This window comes from Oryzias latipes, chromosome 1 (assembly GCF_053564925.1).
Source record: "Oryzias latipes strain Hd-rR chromosome 1, Olatipes_Hd-rR_3.1".
In the NCBI taxonomy this organism is placed as follows: domain Eukaryota; kingdom Metazoa; phylum Chordata; class Actinopteri; order Beloniformes; family Adrianichthyidae; genus Oryzias; species Oryzias latipes.
The window spans coordinates 36488618-36511509 of NC_136237.1; the positions used below are offsets into that span (position 1 = coordinate 36488618).

A 22892-nucleotide genomic window follows, 5' to 3' on the forward strand; every position below is an offset into this window, starting at 1 on the left:
CTTTGTGTTATATTTTCATATGAAAAGTGCTTTATAAATAAAGTTTGATTGATTGATTGATAAAAGGGATGGAGAAGACCCCCTTCAAAACTAAAACATTGGAAAAGTTGGCTCTTGCAGAATTAACCAAAAAAAACCCTGCTGACAGCTGCTAGAGGTATATCTAATGGTTGCAGAAATCAATATGAAGATAGGGGTTCCATAATTTTTTAACAATTATTCTGTTGAACAATAATTTAAAACTAAGGATTTATTTTATAATTTGGATTTTTTCCCCCCAGTCAATTAATTTTCTAATTTCCAGTTATTTTAATGTGCATTAAGTTTTTTTTTTTTTCAATGACAAGGATACAAACAACTGTGTACACTAGTGTACACATGTCAGTGTGTTCTGCATTATTGATAAAACTGATGACTCCCATCTCTAAATATGGTTTGATAGTTTAATGGCAAGTCCCTCTGGAAATGTTCCCGTTTGCATGGTTGCAGAACACGAGGCGTGCATGATGATCTATAGTAAAAAGCACAACAAAATACCAGTTACATGCTTTAATAGAGTTTTTGTGCTTCACTCTTATTTGCTGAATAAATTATTTACACTCTAAATGTTTTCTGTTATAAAGTCAGTGGGAATAGCAGAATCTGCGATTAATTATGGATATGCAGTTTTTCCTATCAGTCTAAATAGACGCCTGTTTTCAGGAAATCACACAGTCGACAAAACAGGGAAATTTAATAACTGGAAATAAATTGGAAATGGTTTCAACAAAGAAAAAAAGACAATAAGTGTAAAATATGCAGAGAAAATACCAATGGTAATGTAATTTGCCTATAAATAAGCTGGAAAAATGTAATTACATTTAAGCTTATTTTAAAGCTGCACGGAGAGGCAAATCTGTTCTTTCAAAATGACAGAAAATAATGATTTATTAAAGAAAGTTTTCAAAGAAACAGTCTAATTCCTTCAAACCACTGCTTACTTTCATGTCGTATTTTACTTGCATCGTTTATATGCTTCAGTTACTGAATTGATTTTGAAACCCCACAGAAAAATACCTTGGATCAACATATACGCTGAGGTGAACCAGGAGAAGGAGCAGGAGATGATCGGTTCAGTCGGTCAGAGTGAGAGCACGCCAAAAATCACCCTGAGCGAGTTCACCACATCGAAAGAACTTATGGAGAAGGAGTTGGACGCTCGGGTCAAGAGTAAGAAAACGAGCATGACAATGATGCTGCAACTGTCCGTTTGTCTCAGTTTAACGGATACATACTGGCATGGCATCTATAGAACATGGCTGTGTCTGTAAATGTCAAAAGAATTATTTGTGTTCAAAGATTTAAAAATCAGTTAACTTGTTCCCTCCAACTGGGAAACACGTGTGATGGGCCTGTCTTACATGAGACAGATAACTACAATTGATGAACTCACATAACTTTGACATGAATATCCTGCTTCTGCGCTAAAAATCCTGTTACCTACGCCTGTACAGGTCAAACAAAGAGTAAAGGAAAAGAATGTCAATTTCGTTCAATATACTTCTCTGAAATTAAATGTGTGTTAATTTTAAAGCTGTATTTTGACATATGATGACACAGACCCAAATCTACATTAAAGGGGTTCATAGGAAGTGATTGGACCAAAAATCCTCACTGCCATTTTCCTTCATTGAAAATAAAAAAAGGGAAGGGCCATCTGTTACTTCTCATGCAAACATACCAGAAGTAGTGCAACAGAGAAAGGCTTATTTTATGATAGCATGTAATAAACTATAATAAGTATACCAGTGAAAAATTGAACTGTTACCGTTCCCAAAAAATGGGAGCAGCCTCAAAACTGAGCCCTGTGGAATCCCATAAAACAGAGGAGCTGTTGCTGATTCAAAACCTGGAAGACTTTCAGTATTAGGCTTATACAGTTTTAGATTTTGTAATTGGATTTTACTTGCAGGGCTAACTTTAATTGATGTTCATCTAAATCATTCAGAACAAAAATTTTTTTAAATTTTGAAAGTCTGGTTAAAATCCAAAATGTTTATTTGTGATGCACAGCACAAACCTTTTACTGGGCAGAATCTTAGCATAACCCAGAGTTAAAGTTAAGAATATAAAGACAGTGATGACTTGCCGGTTTTCCTGATGGGCAGACGGTTTCTCCAACTTTCATTCAGATTTGACTAAAAAGATACCAGTAGGAAAATAGTTTGGTCAGAAAAGCTTGAATAGTAAACACTCTGAAGGAAAAGAAAAGTAAGACACTCAACAAAGGTAAGGAACTAAGAAAAGAAAATTAAAAAGACAATAAAACTATAAAATATGAATAATATGTTCATTTTGATTCCTGTTCATCAGAGCTAGTGTACCCAAAAAACAAAATATCCACATGGATCTTTGTATTGTGGGGAAAGAAAAACTCAGATGAAGTACAAGTTGACGGTTGTGCCATTTTCTGCTAAAATGACTCATTAGGAAAAGAACTGTGGACACTACTAGGCATCCTGATGGGGCTTCCATGAGATTTGAGAGTCGAAGTTTTAGCTGATCACCATTGATGAAGAGATCGTCTTTTCGACTTCTGAAAAAAAAAGATCATTCACTCAGGATGTCAACATTTTGAGACACGGTGAATAATTTTGAGAAATGTTTCAAAACTACTCGCATAAAACTTAGATCAAGCATTTCTACAGGAGAAAGATTATTCAGAAGTGTAAAATATTCAATAGAGCATTTCTGAAAAAAAAAATCAAAAAAAAAAAAGATTCAGGACCCTGAAGGAAAATGTTAGATGTTGAAGTTTATAACAGCCGAACAAACTTTTTCTGTCTGAAAGAACATGAAAGCAAGACTGTGGTTCACAAAACTGAACCCGAACAAACTGCGAGACTTCAAGAACAATGTCCTTCTGAAAAAACAGACCAAAATGGGGTTGTTAGGTTGAAAAACACAGACAGAGTTTCTTAAACATTTCAAGGATTCACCAGTTGCTCAAGTTTGGTCCAAACTAAATCCTTTAGTAAACCCAGATCTTAGCCTGATAGAAGCAGCAGTTGAACCTTAATACTGAAGAATGCCTATTTAACCTTAATAAAGTGAAGGATCCAATGTGACATGAGGAAATAAAACAAAGATTGCTTAAGCCCACTGAACTATGCCAGACAAGAAGCATTTGTTTTGGTTTTTTTTACTTTGAGGTACAAATAAGAGAAAATAATTTCCTATTCCAGAAGGTTTAACCCCCCGACAAATCTTAACCTATTGACTCTTCAATTTGGTTATCAGAAAAAGTTGTATGCGTTTAGTTCTTACCTGGATCAAATTAAACTGTGTCTTTGGCTCATCGTCATCCTGCCCAGACGGAATGAAATCAAATCTTATTTTTTTCCAAAATCAGAAAGTGGATGAAACAGATACAAGCAGGTCAGTTGTTCAAACATACTGCAGTTCACTGACGACTTAAAGGCTTTCAGCCAGAAAGCCATGCTGACTTTTAAGCACAATGTCCGATATGATAAAACCTATATAGTTTCACCCTCCTGTTCATTAAATCTAATCGCAGAAGTGAAAAAAAAAAACATTTTGAAAGGAATGTGTACATTTCTTTTGTGAAGTTGGACCCTTAACAGAGGTGAATGGAAAATGCCTTGCTTATGTTAGAAACATCCTAGTGGTTACGTGGTGAACTGACATGGCTCCATATATAGAAACTTTAAACAAGAAAGAAAATAAAAACAAAAAAAAGACCCAAGACAATTTGAAGAACAGCTACAAAAAACTAATCATTCCATACATCCGCCGTAGAACTGAACCTATACCACGATTCGAGGGAACATATGCACTGCAGTCAAGCACACGTTACTCTCAGACAAGTTTCCAAGGCAATCTTTGTATGACCAATGGATGATTTCCTTTTTTATTCATGGAAGTGCCAACTGTTTGAAAACTGATCATGGGAGATAAATCAATAATTGTAGTTTGTGCTCAGGTGGAATTAAATGACACCAAGTCTTTCATACATTGGAATAGAGCTGGAAAGAAAAGGCCTGGAGCAAGACTCACAAGATTTGAAGCACTTTGACATTTTGCACTAAGCCTTTTCCAAATGTTTGTGGCGGATACGTCCTAGCAAACAGCAGAAGAAGAGGAAGAGGACCCTCCATGTTTGTGCAGTGTGAACACTGACCTACACACCAGTTCAAGAATGTTTGTTTAGCGCATCTAAGAGTGTGTCACATGCTAAGTGAATGTAACATTAGTGGAAATCAAATCTTTAATAAGGAAACCAAAATAAACACCTATTTGTTGTAATGAGTAATGCAAAGTTCTCACATCATGTGAAGTTCTGATTCAAATGTGATGTCAGAGTCTTCAGGGTTTCTTTTGCCTCTCATTTCTCCTCAGGAGGAGTCGGGAACGCCTGCGAGAGCACAAGGGAGATTCCAAACTGCACCAGTGTGTGACGGCGCCTAGGGGCCGCTTATGTACAGAGCGAGGTATCAGCGTGTCCGTCGCTCTCTTTTTCCGTTTTGTAATTAACACAGCTGATGTTAATAGTTTTCTAAAGACCTCATTTATACAGACTTGCATGGATGTCTCATTCTGCCACATCCATTGCAGCAAGTTTACTGAAGAAGGTCGCTGTAATTACAGACAAAACTCGCTCGGTTTTGTGGATGTATAAGCTGCATAATGGTTCTCATTTGCTCAGTGAAATCTCTTTTGTGGACGAGTTCTGTAAATTTTCTGGAGGAGTTTGCTTTGAAAATCATTTCTGCCTAAATGTAGACTATAATGTCTGAGTCTCAGTCAAACAGGGAATATTATTGAAGTGTACTATATCACCCTTTGCTCTGTTCAGTGTATATACTTTCTACATGCTTGTCTCAGAACCATGACGACGAGAGAAGACCTGTTTTTCAGAAAATGTGTCAAAAAAGACAAACATTACTTAAAGAGTCCATTTGCTTTGCTAAGGTCCTTGACTTCTGCATGTTCTTTCTGAGGACACAGTTCATGTGTTGTAGATAAGCAAGTGTTGTAAATAGTTATTTTTTAAACATTAGTCAGAAGAGCCCCAATGATTCTGCTTCGATTCTGTTCTGCTTACACGCTCATCGGTTCCAGTTGGGCGGTCCTGCTTGAAAGGATTGGTCTGTGAGCCAGAGATGTTTGACTATCACTCGTTTTCTCTGCAAACACAATGAAAAGGTCATAAATTTCACTAGAGATGTACACTTGGTTGTCTGACTAAAGGACTGTAAGAACTTTTAGTGAAACATTAGTTGCTGCTGGCATCATTATGTTACATTTTGCCTTTAAGCCAACAGAGTTTGGCCTATGAACATCAGACGTAAAGTTTTGTCCAGTGATCAAAGTTAGAGCTTAACGTTTTATATTTGTGACATTACCTTAAAAATTTGTCGTTAGGTCTTGCTCCTTTCTTGTCCTACTTTCATGCCTCATTTCTATTTTTCCTGATTCTGGTAAAAATCCAAATTTTTCACTCAAGACATTAATGAAGCTGAGAGTTTTGGTGATCTTCTATTGCTTAAATTGCGACAAAAACCCCCAGAAACTTTTCCTTAGAAATATAACACCAATTAAAAAAGGGAACACACACTGATTTTGACACACTGATCTGAACAAGAGGCCTCTTTCATAATGCCTGCTAATCTCTGGACGTCCCTTTGTCGATACTCGGTTTTGGCGGTCGGGGTAGCCTGTTACATTCTGTACCAGCGTATTTTAACACAACCATCCCCCTTGTCCTTAAGTCTGCATAATAACGTCATATGGAGAATTTCTAAAGTACCAGCTTATGCTGATGGAAATCACATCACCAAGCTCATCTAACAGCTGCTGCATTTTTTTTAACCTTAAATGAGTGATATGCTCCATTCTGAGAATTTAAGTTTTCACGCAAATTCCTAACTGAGAAAATAAAGTTCCCATAGGAAGCAAACAGATTCCATACTTCTCCAGATTATCTACCTGTACTTTGAGAGTTAAGAAAGTCACAGACTACACTCAAGCCTCCTTGAACAATACAAGTATATGTGTAAAAGTCCCACTCCAATCATCTTTTGATTAAAAAGCGTTTCCAGTGGACTTTCAGTTATGACCATGCTGTTTATTGCCAAAAAAAAAAAAAAAAGAAAGGAAGAAAAAAATCCTGTAAAGCTGTAGGATCTAGTTCCTGCAGAGTGGCAGTAGTTTATAAGAAATTCACCTCTGAGTTGTGGGCGGCAGTGTTGGCATGGAGTGACCCTTCCCTCATGTCCCGCTAGCTAACAGCCCCTTCTACCCTCAACCTAACATGACCAGTGAAACAAAAATGGCAAGCATTATCGGAACCATCCAGCTGTACAGTTTTGAGTCAGATGCCAGCTAAAGAAGGAAAAAATGTCCGTGGATGTATTTGTCTGCAGGTGGATGCACCAGAATAGAGCAGAGCACCGAGCTCATGGCCCACTGATTTTAGATTTTGCGTAGCAACTACAAGCTTTTTCCAACTAATTTTTTTTTGTCTGCTCTTGATTCACAACGATTTAAATGAAGACTTACTCAGAAATGCAAATTTTAGTTGAATTTTCTTTATGTCCTCCATCAAGAGAAAAATGCTACAACAACATGTTCAAAAACACGATTTTTATTGTAATTGGGTCTTTAACCAAAAGACATATGCAGGAACGTCAGTGACCCAGTCTGAGTCATAAGGAGTATAAGTGTATCAAATATTAAGTGCAATACTGACTGAACAGTGGGATTGTGAATCAGACGTTTGTGAGGCTTATCCTTTTGTGTTTATAACATGCACTGCATCATTTTTTAGAGCTTTACATGCCAACTGTCAGATTTACATTAAATACAGAGCAAGACTGTGCAACCAAAGTCAGCAGTTCAGAGTTCATGTTTGCAAATGGCCATTTTCTATTCGACAACCTAAACCCTACCCTGTTACAGAGGCTGAATAGGGAAAAGGTGACAACACTTACAAGACTCACTAATTTATAAACACAGTGTACTTAATGAAAGTGGAAAAACCAAGCAAGAAGCAGGAATGGTCCATTTCTGCTTAATCTTAAGACAATTACACTGCCAAGCATTTAAAGAACACAGAGTAAAGACAAAACAGTGACACGCTCCTTTAAAGGTCAGTGGCCGCCCTCAGCTACGTGCAACAAATACAAACCTGATCCCGTCTGAAGTCAGGCAATCTCCAGCTTTAATCAAGAGTAAAAAGACAGTTAGGTAAAGGATTAGTTAATCCTTTGAGGGTGTGTTTTTTTTGTCACTTCTGTGTCTTTTCACCGGCCAGCTCTCATCCAGCTTTCCGTCACCCACATGAAGAGAAGAAAAGAAAGCTGGACTTTTGAGCGTAGGACGCTGCATGCAGACGCCGCACGAGTAAACAGCATGAGAAGCGAGGGGGTAAAGGGAGCACAGTACAAAGGCATATGCTGTCACATCGCATATGCATTACCTCGAACAGAGCGCTCTCATCTCAGACCAAACATCGAGACCAGTGTGATACGCAGAGAGCACACTGAACAAAGATTACACGCAGCTTTGTTGTGCTCACTTTGTCATAGACAAGTTGTTTGCTTGCGTGACTTTTGTTTGGGCTTAGTTCTCCAACTTTTGTTATCAAATTTGCGCAGACAGGTCTCAAAAAGTTTTGGTATCTCAGACTTGTGCTGGACTTTATTCGTGCCACATTTGTAACTATTAATGGTCAATTTGACAAAACTGTTGGAACTGTTAGGAACCTGAAATTTTGTTGTGCCTGTATTGGCAACGTCGCCTAAATGAACCACAAGAGCTGACTGCTTTGATCACTGGAAACCATTCCTGGATTTGGTGCCAGATTTTACTAAAAGCACCAGAATTCCAAAGAAACACTGAGAACAGCTGCCGGAATTATATCATATTTTCAGAAGGCAAATGCATTGTAATGTTTGTCTGTGCACCAAAAGCTACTGCGCATGCCTCATCAGTAATGTTCCGTTTCATCTTTATTTCAATATTTCTACGGTCAGGAAACTGTCATTTTGAAATTGTTTCAAATAAATGTATTTTTGTACATCAAGACTTTCCAAGTTGTGGTCCATTTCTTTGAACTTCCTGGGTGTAATTAGGATGATCATTTCAATGATAAAAGAAGATGATCAAACGAAGGGCACATTTATGTTGGGTTGAAAAATCAAATGACGAGAAACTGATCTTTTGTGTCAGATATGATGCTAGACTAAAGAAAAAGGGGGGAAAATAAACTTTATAAAAATATAAAAGATCAGTACAATATTAGGACTAGTGTCACAATTTTACTGTCCTGTACAATTGTATTAACCCAAAAAGGTCGCAGCTCAAACCTAACAGGTTTACCTTCCATCAAATGGACATGATTGTGCTGCATTGCAAAGGCTCCCTTTAATAAGATTCATTCAAGAGAGGTAAATTCGGCTCCAGTTATATGGTGGTCTGCGTTTATAGTGTTCATTTAAGATCATAACAAATTTCATAAATTTGGGAGCCATGAAGTCTTTGAGGGACAAAAAGAAGAAGCTAGAGATACTAATCCAGAAAGAGACTGGGTTTCAGACTAAAACACCACCTGTGGACTTGAAGACATGGACATCATCATTCTTGAATGCGTGTTTATGTCATGTTGTTCACACTTGACAAGCAGGGAATGGATTATTTTTCTTCTGCTAATGTTCTACCGCATGTCCGCTGCCTTTACAGTTGAAAGAGGTTTGGTGCGAAATGTTGAAGCGGTGCAAATCTCACAAACCTTGTTCTACTTTTTTTTTTCTTTTACAGCTCTATGCCAATATATGAAACACTGAGTTTTGAGTGTGAAAGCTGGAAACACACATTAACGTAGACTTCATCGTAAGTGGCAGCTTGAACCCCCGTTGCTGAGGGTAGTGTGAACGTAGCTCAAGGAAAAAACACATTTTTGTGTGACCTTCAAACAAGTCAGAGTACAGATGATGTTGAAGGTGGAAAACATGAAGCCTTTTGAAGAAAACACAAACTTTAGAATCACAAGTTTATAAGCTTAATCTCAAACAGAAAAAGAAAAAGAAAAAATATCCAGAAAGAGAAAACATGGATAAACAGAACTTTTCTCCATTCCATTTGCCTTCTTTTTTGGTGGTTACAATCTGGCTTTTGCTGGAATGGGCCAAGATGTTTTAGCATTTATGTATTTTTTTTCACATGTACATCTCAGCAGTTGAGCAACTCCTCAAATACATAAACATGTCCATGTGAAAAGTGTACACTATAAAAATGGTTACCCTGTCAAATAAAACAATGTCTTGTAGGTTGCATAAACTATAAAACTAATTTGTATAAATCCTAAGATCCAACAAAATACATGATAGAGAGGTAGATACAGATGCTTCTTTGGAGACAAAAAATTTCTCCTAATTTTTCTATCAACTGAAGTTATATTCTTGCTCTGTAATACCATTCTCTGCAATAGTTATTTTCCAGTTTTCTCAGTTTACCTGAAAAATTTTAACACCAAGGCTTTCATAGTTTATTTAAAACAAGAACATTTAATGCAAAGCAGTAGTTGTTCAGGAAATTTTGCTTAATTGCACCCTTTATTAACAACAGAACCTGAACATGAAGGAGGGGTGCGAGGACGACTGCTTTACCGCTGTTGGACAACCTTCCTAATACAAACTTACCTGCGACCCCGCGGAGGAAAAGCATCCTCTGAATCTGTGGAACACGGCATTAATTAGCTAACCTACTTTTCCTTCACCGACAAGTGTTTCAATCTCACATTTAAAGCTTCAAAGAATCTTTATTATCCCCGAGGGTGGTAATTAGGTTTACACCCAGCAGGAAGACATAAACAAAACAATAGATAAACATAAACACCATCAAGACATGGATTTTGTCATTCACGAGACTGATAACGGCAAGAAATGATCTTTAGAAGTACAGGCCATCAACGAATCTATGAGAGCAAGAAAAACAAATGGAGATTTGTGGAGGGCAGAGGTCTGTTCTGTTGATGTTTTAACAGGAAATTAAAGCAGCGTCTTCTTTCTACGTGTTCAGAAGTGATCTGTCAATCATCCGTGTTGTAACAGAGATTTATAAAATAAAATAAAAAAATTAAAATCCCAAAAATATATTGTCATATAATAAATAGATTTCATAATAAATATCATCATATGTTATGATGAATGGGTATCAGAAACCAGCACAAACAAAGGGGTATCATTAACAGTGAAATAGAGATATGCAGCATACAAAAGCTGATTTGCAACACTTGAGAGTAGTGAAGTTTTCACCTAATCAACATAAATCTGGTGATTCTGACACAGAAAAGCAAACACTTTTCTCCGTGTCAGAAGAGTTACAGCAGTTCAAAAGGTGCATTTTATTTTTGCTGTTGCCAGCAACAGCTGCGATGTTATAAGGTAAACTTAGAAAACGTATTCTGCCAATTTGCACCATGTAAGGATCATATCTGTGAGCTAGTGTCTAAAAAAAACTTAAAAAACTATGGATTACATTTTTGCTTGACGTGGCTTCCTTTTTTGCTTAGAGTGGGAATGTGACTTAACACCAGTTCCTTACTTTCTAGACTAGAGCACTGACTCTTTGCCTTTAAAACTGGTTCTTAACAGGCAACAGACCAATAGGTTTCTTGGCCATTGTAAAAAACGACTATGTGTTAGGGGTGGGGTCACAAGGTCTGAGTGAAAACACAGTCTTATATATCTGGGGTTGTAAACACCAAACTTCCATTATTTTTTTATTTTATTTTTTTACAACATTAATTAATTAGGTTTAATTAAAAAAACAAAAAAAAAAAACAAAGCCCTCCTCTGCGCATGTGTTAGTGGGCATTTGGTTATAGACCGACATGTCTAATCACCTGAATGATCTAGTTTCACTTCTCCAAATTAGCAGATCATCTCCTACACTGCTCCCATTCAAATACTCAGCTGCTTAAACTTTAAATAAAGAGAAGTTGCTGTTTTAATACACAAAAATGTTAAGTTTACACAAAACAATACAGTCACTGGCCCAGAAGGCAGATATTCAAACAACATATCAACTTAGATACTATTCATAGCTAAATCTTCTTTTACAGATTCATAACTTCACAGTTTGTTCACTTTGACGCCACAATAATCATAGGAGGACCTAAACCTGGTCCTTGATCCTAAATTTTGACAGACTCAGTCTTGCAGGACAAAAGCACACATGGTGTTCAAGTATTTTAAACCATTACATGAATGAACTGGGTCACTGAAATGCTTGGGGCTCATGCAACTAAAACACCAAAGAGTTTAACTTCTAATGTTCAATTCACCACTCACTTTCGCCATTAGACTATTATGCCTTGGCGCAACTGCCCTTGCGGGTAGTTGTGGGCTGTCTGTAGGCCAAAAAAAAAAAAAAAAAAAAAGAGCAAATCTGTTTGGGGCATCCAGGTGGCCAGCATGAAATGTCAAAATATAGAGCACTCACTAGTGCAAAAATGTTCCTGTGGCCCAGATGGTTATAGCAAACACCTAATACGAAGGAGTGAGTAAGGGTGAAGTTGGTGAACCGCAGGCATGTCGTATGGATTTTCATTTTTTGCCTTGCAATAACAACAATGGGTCCAAGAGGCTCCAAAATGAATCCAATATTTACCAGTTTTTCACTCACCAGTTTCTATAAACATTTTATGGAAGTGTTCTTTTTTTTCTCTCTTTACAACTATGCCAATTTCGTGATTTGTTTCTAGACAGCAGAATTGACTTTCCATTTGTAGAGTTTGTGAATCTTCAGCATTCATATATCAAAGTGTGTACATGTTGTTCTAAATTAACATCAGGTTGCCATAGAAACTCACCCAACTGATGCCCATGTAACATGAACAGAGTAATATAAATGACTATAGTGCACAGTTAGGGAAAAACATTTCCAAGGAAAAATTGCATTACTAACAGATTTTTCACATAGTTTGAGATAAATATAATGCAAAATAAAGACAAATAATTGTTTTGATAAATACTTACTGTGACTACTAAAAAGGACAAGTTTCAACTCTTGAAATACACAGAATTGTTCTTTGATTCTAGGTTAAAAAGTTGCTTCATTTGTAAATCTTTGAAAAAAGTTGAAAGAAGGACTGTTTGTGAAACTCTTTACACATTAGATTAGTCTTTTTTATGTCTACAACATAAACATGTCAAATTCAAGATTTAGGTACAAAGTGTTTATTGTCATATGCACAGTAAGAAACGAGTTTTCCTGCACTAAGAAATTCTTACTTTGCTGTCTGCTCTGAATGCCAAAAAATTATACAGGAAACTGAAAATACACACAAAACATACACACAAAAACACAAGATGTCGAGCAAATTCTAAATGTGCAAAAACAGTGATAATAAACAATAGCAAAGAATGAGGATGTGCAAGGTGCGGTTTGTTGTTCCAGACTCCTGTCAGCTGTTAAGGAGTCTGATGGCAGAGGGAAAGAAAGAGTTCCTGAGTCTGGTGGTCCGGCACTTCACACTCCTGTACCTCCGTCCCGAAGGGAGGAGAGTGAACTGACCTCGCTGTGGGTGGGTGGGGTCCTTGATGATGGAGGCAGCTCTCTTACGGATCCTATACCTGTAAAAGCTCTGCAGCGAGGGCAAAGGGGTCCTGGTGATCTTGGACGCAGTCTTCACCACTCTTTGCAGGCGTTTGCAGTCCATGGCGGTAGAGCTGCCGTTCCACACTGTGATCCAGCTGGTCAGGATGGTCTCAACCATGCAACTGCAGAAGTTGCTGAGGATTTTTGGGGACATGCCGAACTTTCTCAACCTCCTCAGGAAGTACAGCCGCTGATGAGCTTTCTTCACCAGCTGTGAGGTGTTGAGAATCCAGGTAAGGTCCTGGCTGAGGTGGACCCCCAGATATTTGAAGCTGCTTACCCTCTCCACTTCCAGACCCCAGATAAGAAGTGGCTGATGAGGTTTCCTCCTCTCCTTCCTCATGTCCTCTATCATATCCTTTGTCTTGTCTGTGTTGAGGGTGAGATTCTTGTCCTCACACCATGTCACCAGACTGGCCACATCCCTCCTATAGGCTGCTTCGTACCCGCCAGTGATGTGTCCTATCACAGCGGTGTCGACAGCAAACTTCAGGATTTTGTCCTTATGAGAGGCCACACAGTCATGGGTGAACAGGGTGTAGAGAATGGGGCTGAGAACACAGCCCTGTGGTGTGCCAATGTTTGTGATGATGCTGGCTGAAGTCCTGTTCCCCTATTCTGACACACTGAGGCATGCCAGTCAAAAAGTCCAGAAGCCAGTCACAGATGATGGGGTGTATTCCAAAGGAGAACAATTTGTGGGGAACGACCCACTGTGTTGAATGCAGAACTGTAGTCGATAAAGAGCATCCTAATGTAAGAGTCTTTATTCTCCAGGTGTGCTGCGGCAATGGCATCTGAGGTGGACCTGTTGGGCCAGTATGCGTAGTGCATGGGGTCTGGTGTGTCTGTAATGCTGCTCTGGATGTGGGTCAGCATCACTCTCTCAAAGCACTTTATAATGATTGGAGTGAGTGCTACTGGTCTTTAGTCATTCAGGCAGGTGGGAGGGCTCATCTTGGGGAGGGGAACAATGGTTGTGGTCTTAAAGCAGGAGGGTACCGTTCTCCGGCTGACGGAGAGGTTAAATATGGATGTGTCATTGTTAAGATAATTCCCACATTTCATGCAGTAAAAGAGAGCCCTTATTTATTTCATCTGACCTGTTAACAAGAAATGCATTGAAACATAATTAAAAAATACAAATAACATTTTTTCCCTGTATACAAAAGGGGTTTATACAAATATACACCTCGTGTGGCTGAAGATTCATAACCCCTTATTGTAACTGTAAAATCAGTCCAACACAAGAACCTTTCAGCTGTGAGCCGTTGTTGTTCATGCCTTAAGGTGCATAGTCGACTGCGTCGACTCGCATTCAATGAAATGTCTATGCAAACACACGTGGACCAGAATTGCGAGCTTCTGCATCTGGAATGCCTGTGATTGTGCGTGACTACGCAAGTTTTTAAGTCGGCCCGCGAGCTTCAAAGACAAATTGGGCGTTCATCGAAAGCTCAACTCGTTGAACAACGGCAATGAGGCACTGTGACCAGTCAGGGACTCTGATTTGGTAGTAATGTGGGTGGCGTCCGCTTTAAAAGACGGAAGTACCGACCATTGTAAAGACGATCATGAAGGGGAAATTAGTAATTGCAGTTTGTGCCTGGCTGGATTAACATGAGACCAAGATGGACATTTGTAGGAATAGAGCTGTGAAAACGAAAAGCCTGGAGCAAAGTTTTTGGGATTAATTAATTAATGCCGCTTTGACATTTGGCTCTGAGTGTCCTACCTATTGTAGATGGCGGACGAGCAGTAGTAAACAGTAGAAATACAAAAGAAAGAAGAGTTCCCCTGGGTGGTGCTGGGCCTGGGCTGTCGGCGCCTCCGTGGATGGGGCCCCTGGGCTGGGTGGACCTGGCCCCTATGCTGGGGTGGGGGGGGGGGCTTGGGGACAGCTGTTTGACCACCAGGGGACAGTCTGCCAGCTGTCCTCAACTTACCCCCTTCCTCATATAACCTCATATTAGGGTGAGGGGGTGGGGGGTTTAGCCTGCGATGCGCCTTGGGGGGGGGGGGGGGGGGGGGGGGGCTACTTGGCAGTGGCCCCCCTCCCATGGTTGCCGTATGGAGTGGGCCCCTCCCCTCATTCGGTTTTATTTGCACCTTAGACATGTAGGGCCCTTGGTAGGGGGGGTGCTTGGACATCACTCCCAGCAAGCAGCAGATGTCCTCCTAGCACCCTACCCGCCAATTTTAACCGCACCTTAGACATTTAGGGCCCCTTGGTGGGGAGGGTGAGGGGACATCACTGTGAGTAATCAGGAGTTGTCCCCTTAGTGCCCTACCCGCCAATTTTAACTGCACCCCCCTTAGTACATACACCCCTCTCCCCTCAATATATACATTCCACCATAAACACACACATGCACACACACACCCTCTCAAACACACATACATGAACACACATTTTGCAAGGAAGGTAGGACCTAGGACCATCCGTCCCCTACCCCTTCCCTGGTGGGGGGTACGGGGCCCCTGGCAACGGCGGCCGTGTCTCCTGGGTGCCGGTTTCCTGGGTCCGGCGGTGCTCTCTCCGCGCGTGGAGGGGGTTCACATTACACCTGAGACGGGGGTGTTCGTGTCCCTGGGGGGTGGGTTCTGGTCCTTTCCCCTGAGCGCTGGGCCCCGCCAAATTTCCAACTGTTGCCGAGCCTGGTCGGGCCATGTTTACAACACCCCCTTGTGGGCCCCCTTATTTCCCCGGGGTGCCCTCCTCCTGGGCGGGGGCGGCGGGCCCCTTCCTTGCTCTTCCCTGGACCAACCGTGGGCCTGGAGCGCGGAGCGGGTCTCCCTTGGGGGGTCCTGGCTCGTACCTGGGGTTGGGGCGGGAGGATGCCCGGAACTCCTGGGTGGTCATGGGGCGTTCGTCTGGGGCTGTGGGCGCCCTTCTCCAGTGGGGCCCTGTGTTGGGCTCTCCTGGCGCGGCGGGGGGGCTGCTCTCCTGGTTGGGCTGGGGCGGCACTTTCTTTCCCCCCATGCCTCCCTACTCTCTGGCTCTGGGGGCCTCGTGGCGGTCCTGTAGGTCCTGGCCTGGGTGGCGGATTTGGTCGCCCGGGGGGCGGTTGTTCCCTGCTTGCTCCCGTGTGGCGTTGGGGGGGGTTCCGGCTGCCGCTGCTGCTGTTGCGGGGGTCTTGGTGTGGGGATGGCTGGGCACTCTCCTTCCTTCTTTTCACATTCCTACATCCACTTTAGAAGAACATAAACACTCACCTGAGCACAGGTGTTAGCTCACCTTTGCACTAATAGTTTGTGTGATTGAATGAATGAAATATTTCACACTAGTTGGTTTTAAGGCATAAGTATGCGTGTGTGAACACTATCTATTTTGTGTATATGTTGACATGTGGACATTTTTGCAGCTAGCAGGTGTGTTGATAACATTTGAGTGTGTGTGTGGTCAGGCCGTACCCTTTTTGTACTACATTTGAACCTTACTGTAATGATAAACAACCAGTAAACTTGTTGCTTTATGCTGCTTCATGGTCTTATCCCCCCTCCCCTCCTTTTATCACCCTCCTACCCCCCCTCTCTCTCTAACATCCCTTTCTCTTCTTCCCTTCTTTCCTTTTCCGTCCGGTCCAACACCAAAAATTTTCAAACATGGTTGAAATTAATAAAGTTTGGCCTCAATTACAAAAGGGGTTTATTCAGACATACCTTTGGTTTGTCTGAAGATTAATAACCCCTATTGTTATGTAAAATATGTCCAACACAAGAGGCCCTCATTTCTCATCTGCCTGCCCAGCTGTTGGACAGGACAAGTTTTAAAAAAAATAAAATAAGTTCCCCTCCCTGTCGCTACTGGCATGTCTGGTGCTGGTCTGGTTTGTACACCACTGGCAGAATGCGCGTTCATGAAACTGCATATGGCGCTTTATTGAATGTACCACAGGTGTGAGCACCTTTAGTCCCAACAAGGTGTGTTGTCCTTGCGCTTAGCCTGCCTGTTAGAAATCAGGGAATTAGACAGAGTGTAGTTTGGGTGGACATCCTACAGGCATCTTACGGGCACCTATGCATCACATGTGCGTGCGTAATAAATACTTCACTTATCCCTTGCACAACATTTGCACATTTCATTTTCATGACATCCCTTGAGGTGGCCGTCTGAGCCTTAAGAAAACTGCAGGACACATTTTCTCTCCCTTTTAAATTTAAATTTAAAGGGTCTGGACAACTCAAAAACCCGCAGCAAACGTACGAGGTCAATTCCAGATGTAAGTGCATGTGACTGAGGCATAATGCCTTTCCAGTCAAATGTGGAGTTGACTGGGTCAAAAGTCTGTCCATTTCGCTCTTCTTATCTACTCCATCACACCAGGTTCTACAGCTTATGATGCTTTCGGAGACCCTAGAGCACAAACTACTGTTCAAACAGGAGCAGTGTTATCTTCAATGATGAGTTTGTTGTGCTTGATTAATGATGGTTTCCCCGAGAGAGGACACCCTGTCATTTCATCTCCATCAGCAACCACCCATTCAAGACATCTTCCTCCACAACATGGAAACCTCCTGTCAGTTCATAAAGTCTCATTCAGTTACAGTGTAGTACACTTTTCTGCAGTTTGTTTCAGTGCTGGCGGATGATTTTTGAACACAAAATCAAATTATTGACGTTATCAATGAACAGAGGCAAAGTCAGAAAAAATAAAAGTCATTTGTCTTCATTCTCTAGAGCAGTCTGAGAGAAGCCTCATTATAGTGTGGCTCGATTTTTTTCCCCAGATACCAGTCTCTCCTTTTTACCTTGGAAGCCTGCTACGATGCATTTGGAAACCAAACGACACACACACCCACACACAGGAAAGCTAGCTGCTGGTTACTGATAGACTCTGCGGAGGACAGGGGCTCAGATCAAGGCGGCGGTGAAAGCTTGATGTGGAAAAACAGGTAAAGTTTGGAAGCCAGAGTCTTTTTCAGTTCCTGTTTGATTTTCAGTGCTGAAAAAGTCAGATCAGGAGAGACTATAGATAAAGTCATTCATATTCAGCATCCCTCGCCAGCTTAGAAGCAGAGATCTGCTTTGATATTGTCGGAAAATAATCTCTTCTGGATATGTGTCTAAATATAAAGACAGCATTTGTATGTAAGGGAGGAAAATAAAACACGTCCTGGTTTTATTCACCTTCATGAACCATAATTGCACTGTTTCTGCCAAAGTGAGGATCCAGCTTGTAGATATTTTCGTTCTAAAACTTTTAACCAATCTTAAATGTTGCAGAGAAGCTTTGGTTACCTTTGTAATTCCATTCATTCTGGTTTACAGATTTTTTTAATGAAAATGAACACGTTTGTTGATTCAAACAAAAGTATTTGCTTTTGGATTGACACAATTTTAAAATTAATTTTATGTTAATATTTGATTTTTTTTTTTGTTTAGTCTGAACAAAGTTTGTGCTACAGTAAAATAAAAGTAAGATATTCTTGGATATAAGATATTCTTAGCAAAAGAATCAGTTTTGTTCTTTTGTGAAAAAAGAAAAGAATACATTTGTCAGAGACATCATTCACTCAGATGGTTCTTGTCTGGATCAATAAGTCTCGTTGAAAACACAGACCTGAGCTGTCTGAACAGTCTGATTATCATTTGTGGTTTCAGGTAAAATTGCTTTGCTGGACTTGTCAGTTTCTCTGAATCGTCAAATCGGGATGATGACTGGGACGACACATTTGATCACCCCGCTTTTGTCAGACATAATACTACATCGGCTGCCTTTCAGGGTAGAAGTGATTGGCACTTTGTAAACCACTTCATGGTAAAAGGCTTTGAATAACAATATTGTATTCACCTGTTCTCATTTCTTGGAAACACAAAAAAGATGAGGTTGCACAGCTCTATGGTCTATCAAAAAATAAATACATCAGTGACTTTCAAACTACAGTTGCTAAGGCTTAAATCTGAATATTAAATGCAACGTCATTACATTTCCTCATGACCAAACATTTCACATTTGATTGAATCTATCAGAAAAGTTGGAAGACAAGAAAGCAGTGACACCGAAAGTCACTCTTAAGTACTTGGAGCAGCAATCAGGTGACAGAAAACAGATGAGGTGATTACTAAGTCAAACCAGCTGTCAACAAACTGTGATCAAGACGAAGGGAAGGGATAGACTGAGAAGAAAGTTTAACTGTAGTAAATGCAAAACTATCACAAGTTAAATGATAAAGACAAAACAGCTACATTTTTGAAGCTGACAAAGTCACTGAATGTATTTATTCATTGTTTTTTTTTATGATGACCTGCCACACAAAGAAGAGCAAGCAAAGATCAATTTTACCACTGAGATATGCTGTGGGGAAGTCAAAGCTTTACAAAGCACAGTCAACTATAAATTATTAAAATGTCTTTTACAGATAATCAAACTATTTGCTTTGTCTAAATTGTAAGTCATGACTAAAGAAATTAAAATAATGTGTCTGCTTTTATTTGAGTTCTGGCTCCAGGTACTGCAGAAATTGTGCACATAGAGACATTAAAACCAAAAATAGCTTAACTTCAGACACACACACACACCTATATATATATATATATATATATATTTTATTTATATATATATATATTACCATTGTGGATTTAACATTTAAACAAAGTTTACCTGATTAACTATATTTGAGTGTAAGTATTGCAAGTACACTATTGACCATGTACATCTACCGTATTTTCCAGACTATAAGCCGCTACTTTTGTTACCAACTTCCGACCCTGCGGCTTAGTCAAGGATGCGGCTAATTTATGCTTTTATTTAACGGCTGCCAGGAGCGCTCCGGCAGCCTCAGAGGGGAGACTGCCTGCGTAATTCTATGTCCAGCAACAAGCGCGAATGCTTTGACACACACACAAGCAGCCAAACAGCATGGAGCTAGCTTCAGCTCCTAAACACTTCAGTCATGGTGCAATAAAAGAAACAACCATGCTCAGCCGCATCCCACAATCTTTTGGTGCCATTAGACCCAACGTGCACATGACCGCCACTACAACATGATGCAGCTTTCAAGTCAAAAGCAATCGTTAAAAGCAGTGTGGAAAAATCCACCATCACCAACGGGTTTGGAAAAGCCGGTCTGCTGCATGCCAGTAGTTTCTTTCACTGTTGTGGAAGGAAACTTCTGGCGCACGCACTGCAAGGGAATTGCAGTTCTTTTTCTTAAACGTAATGATGTGCATATGGTTCGGTTTCTGCTGTGTGGCTCTGCGTCATCCGGTTCTTGTTTCAGGGATTGTGGGGTCTTTTCCGTGGTTATGAGGGCTGGCGGTCCTCGTCTGGACGGGTTTCTCATGCTGGCTGAATTTGTTGTGGCTTTTGGTGTTTTTCTCTGTTGCTGTGTGTTATTTAGGAGCCAGATGTGAATCTTGGCCATCATTTGATGATGGCCTCTCGGAAGTATTCAGGTTTGACACAACTTATATTAGACCTGTCGGCGCCTTGCAGTTCATCCATTCTGGGCATCAGCAGCCAAATTCCTCATGTTCCCTTCGGTTTTGTTTGTTTTTTGCACTTCGGCTGACCATGCCATCTCCATGATTAATTCCACCAGACGCAATGCATGGCTGGGGAAGGCGGATATCGCAGATGGTCTCACTGTTCTGCCTCTCCATGCCTCCCAGTGGTGTCTTCTTAGCGTTAGGTGGAAAGTTGTTATTTATCAATTTACCTTTTGGCTGTAGTAACAGTCCTCATGTTTTCGACCACATTTGTCAGAAGCCCTGTGCTGGACTTTGTGTAATCCTATGGACTCCCCTTCGTTTTGCATCCTATTGATGATTTCTCGGTGGTCGATTTTCCTCCTTTATCCCCGGTCTTTGCGTCTCTGTGGTCGCGACTCATTTTCGAATCTGGGTTTCCGACTTATCTAAGTAAGACATATGGTCCTCCACCCGTCTGGATTTCTTTTCTGCCATGAATCTCTGTTTCATTGATGCAAGCCTCTCTGCCCGCTATGAAGTCTCTCGCAATTGTGCCGCGCATCGTTTTTTCAATCTTTGGATGTATAAAAAGGGGTTTTGCTGCTGTTGTGCCAACTGAATTTTGCTATGTGCATTATTCCCCACGGTCATCCATTCATCTTGTTTTTTCGTTCAAGGTACTTCAGTCCCGGACCGCCGTGTTCCTTGTTCTGTATGTTTCTCTGTCTTGCGTTTCTGGTCTCTCCTTCTCGATGCTTGGAGTGGTGTTTCGTTGTGGCAATGACTGATTCGGGTCTTCGGTCTCCCTCCACTTGTTTTCTGAGGCTGCGCCCTCCGTTGGTTTCGTGGGGAATTTTATGAAGACTGGTTTATGTATGTCCGGCCGACAGAAATGTGGGATGTTGAACCCAAATCCAGAGCTCTAATGGTCCATTAATGGATCATGGTGTTCTGAGAGAATTCAGCCGTGGAGATTATTACAAAGGTTATTTCAAGAAGTGCGATGATAAATTCAATTCAATTCAATTGTATTTGTATAGCCCAAATTCGTCTCGATGGTCTTCGCATCGGTAATTGAAAAAGTTAAACATGTAATCAAAAGGATCATGAGTGCAGAATTCAATAGGAAAGTACAAAATTTAACAAACTGACTAAGCTAAACTGGACCTCCCTGCCCTTAGACCCCCCTTCGCAGTAAGGAAAAACTCCTAAAAAAACGGATTCCGGAAAAAATGAAGAAACCTCAGGGGTGCCCACATGAAGGAGGGATTCTCCCCCAGGACGGACAGGCTATGTACCAGAACTTATAGAGAAGAATTAACTTATCTAACGCTACAATTACAAATTTAAAGTCCAGCAGACGAGCTTCATCCAGACGGTGTTGGGGGGACAGTCGGGGGTGCGAGTCGAGCCGGAGACAGGATCCGCAGCTAGGTGTAGGAGCAGGAGCAGAGACGAGGTACACGGCCAGGTACAGGAGCACGGATGAGCCAACTGGAATCTGGTAGCACTCCCACTCCCCAGGAGGGGAGAGGGAAAGAAGGACAGTACATGAATCGCACTGCACCAAACAGAGGGAACTAAATGATGAACAATGATCAAGAATAGAGTAGAGAAGGAGGGTAGAAGTAGATAAGAAAAGAAGACAGAACCCCAGTGCACCATAGTTACCCCAGCTTCAACTTCTAACAGCCTACTAAAAACAAATTGAGTTCAATAATCTCTGAATACTAACTGGTCTGATAATAAGCCTGTCCAAAGAGGAATGTTTACAGTCTAATTTTGAATTTAGAAACTGTGTTGGCCTCTCTTACATGAGCTGGGAGTTTATTCCATAAAACAGGGGCTTGGTGGCTAAACGCTCTACCTCCAACTGTGCTTTTACTAATTCTGGGAACCACAAGCAGTCCTGCATTTTGCGAGTGAAGTGTTCTGTTTGGGTGGTAAGGCACTATGAGGTCCTTAATAAAGGATGGGGCCATACAATGTAAGGCCTTATAGGTAAGCAGGAGGATTTTGAACTTGATTCTAAAATCAACTGGTAGCCAGTGAAATGAAACTAACACAGGAGTGATGTGATCTTTTCTGCCAGTTCCTGCTAACAATCTAGCTGCTGCGTTCTGAACAAGCTGGAGACTTCTTAAGGAACTCTTAGGACACGCTGCTAACAAAGAGTTACAGTAATCCAGCCTCGACGTAACAAACGCATGGATGAGTTTTTCAGCATCACTTTTAGAAAATATATTTCTGATCTTAGCAATACTCGGCAGGTGTAAAAAGGCAGTTCTACACGCCTGAGATATGTGAGCCTTAAATAATAAATCCTGGTCAAAGAAAAACCTAAAGTTTCTAGCTGTGAAATTGGGGGCTATATTTATGCCATCCAGGGAGACTATCTGAGCAGACAGAGCATCTCTGAGGTTTTTAGGACCTAGTATAATGACCTCTCTGATAAATACTTTAATGCATCATCGGTTGACTTGGTTTAGTGTTTAAATAACCTTACACTACGACAGAGGTGGGCACTGAGGGCCGCATTCCTGCATGTTTTCCAGCATACCCTGCTCTGGCATGTTCTAATTGGCTGGACACACCTGAACCAGGTAATCAGCCATGAGGCCTGGAATTGCCCACCCCTGCACTACGAGCAAATTTTATCCCTGGCCGTAGAAACAATATCACTGACGCTCTCTAGCTTCAGTTCCAAGAGTAAAATTTTTTGTCTGCAAGCCAATCGTCAATCTGCACTGCTTTTAAGCAGATGACACTTGACTAAGAGCATCTCCATTTAGAGACTTGTTGTACTCTGCCTCTA

The 22892-nt window shown here is 40.9% G+C and overlaps 1 protein-coding gene across 1 annotated transcript in view; it reads left to right on the top strand.

Annotated features, from left to right (window-relative positions):
• sorcs3a (sortilin related VPS10 domain containing receptor 3a) overlaps positions 1-6168 on the top strand; it is a 260608-nt gene extending 254440 nt beyond the window's left edge. Inside the window, exons 26-27 of the mRNA XM_023954909.2 lie at positions 1049-1209; positions 4399-6168. Of these exons, the coding sequence (XP_023810677.1) occupies positions 1049-1209; positions 4399-4457 (220 nt within the window). The 3' untranslated portion in view covers positions 4458-6168. The remainder of the gene's footprint in view (positions 1-1048; positions 1210-4398) is intronic.
• Positions 6169-22892: the final 16724 nt, after the last annotated feature.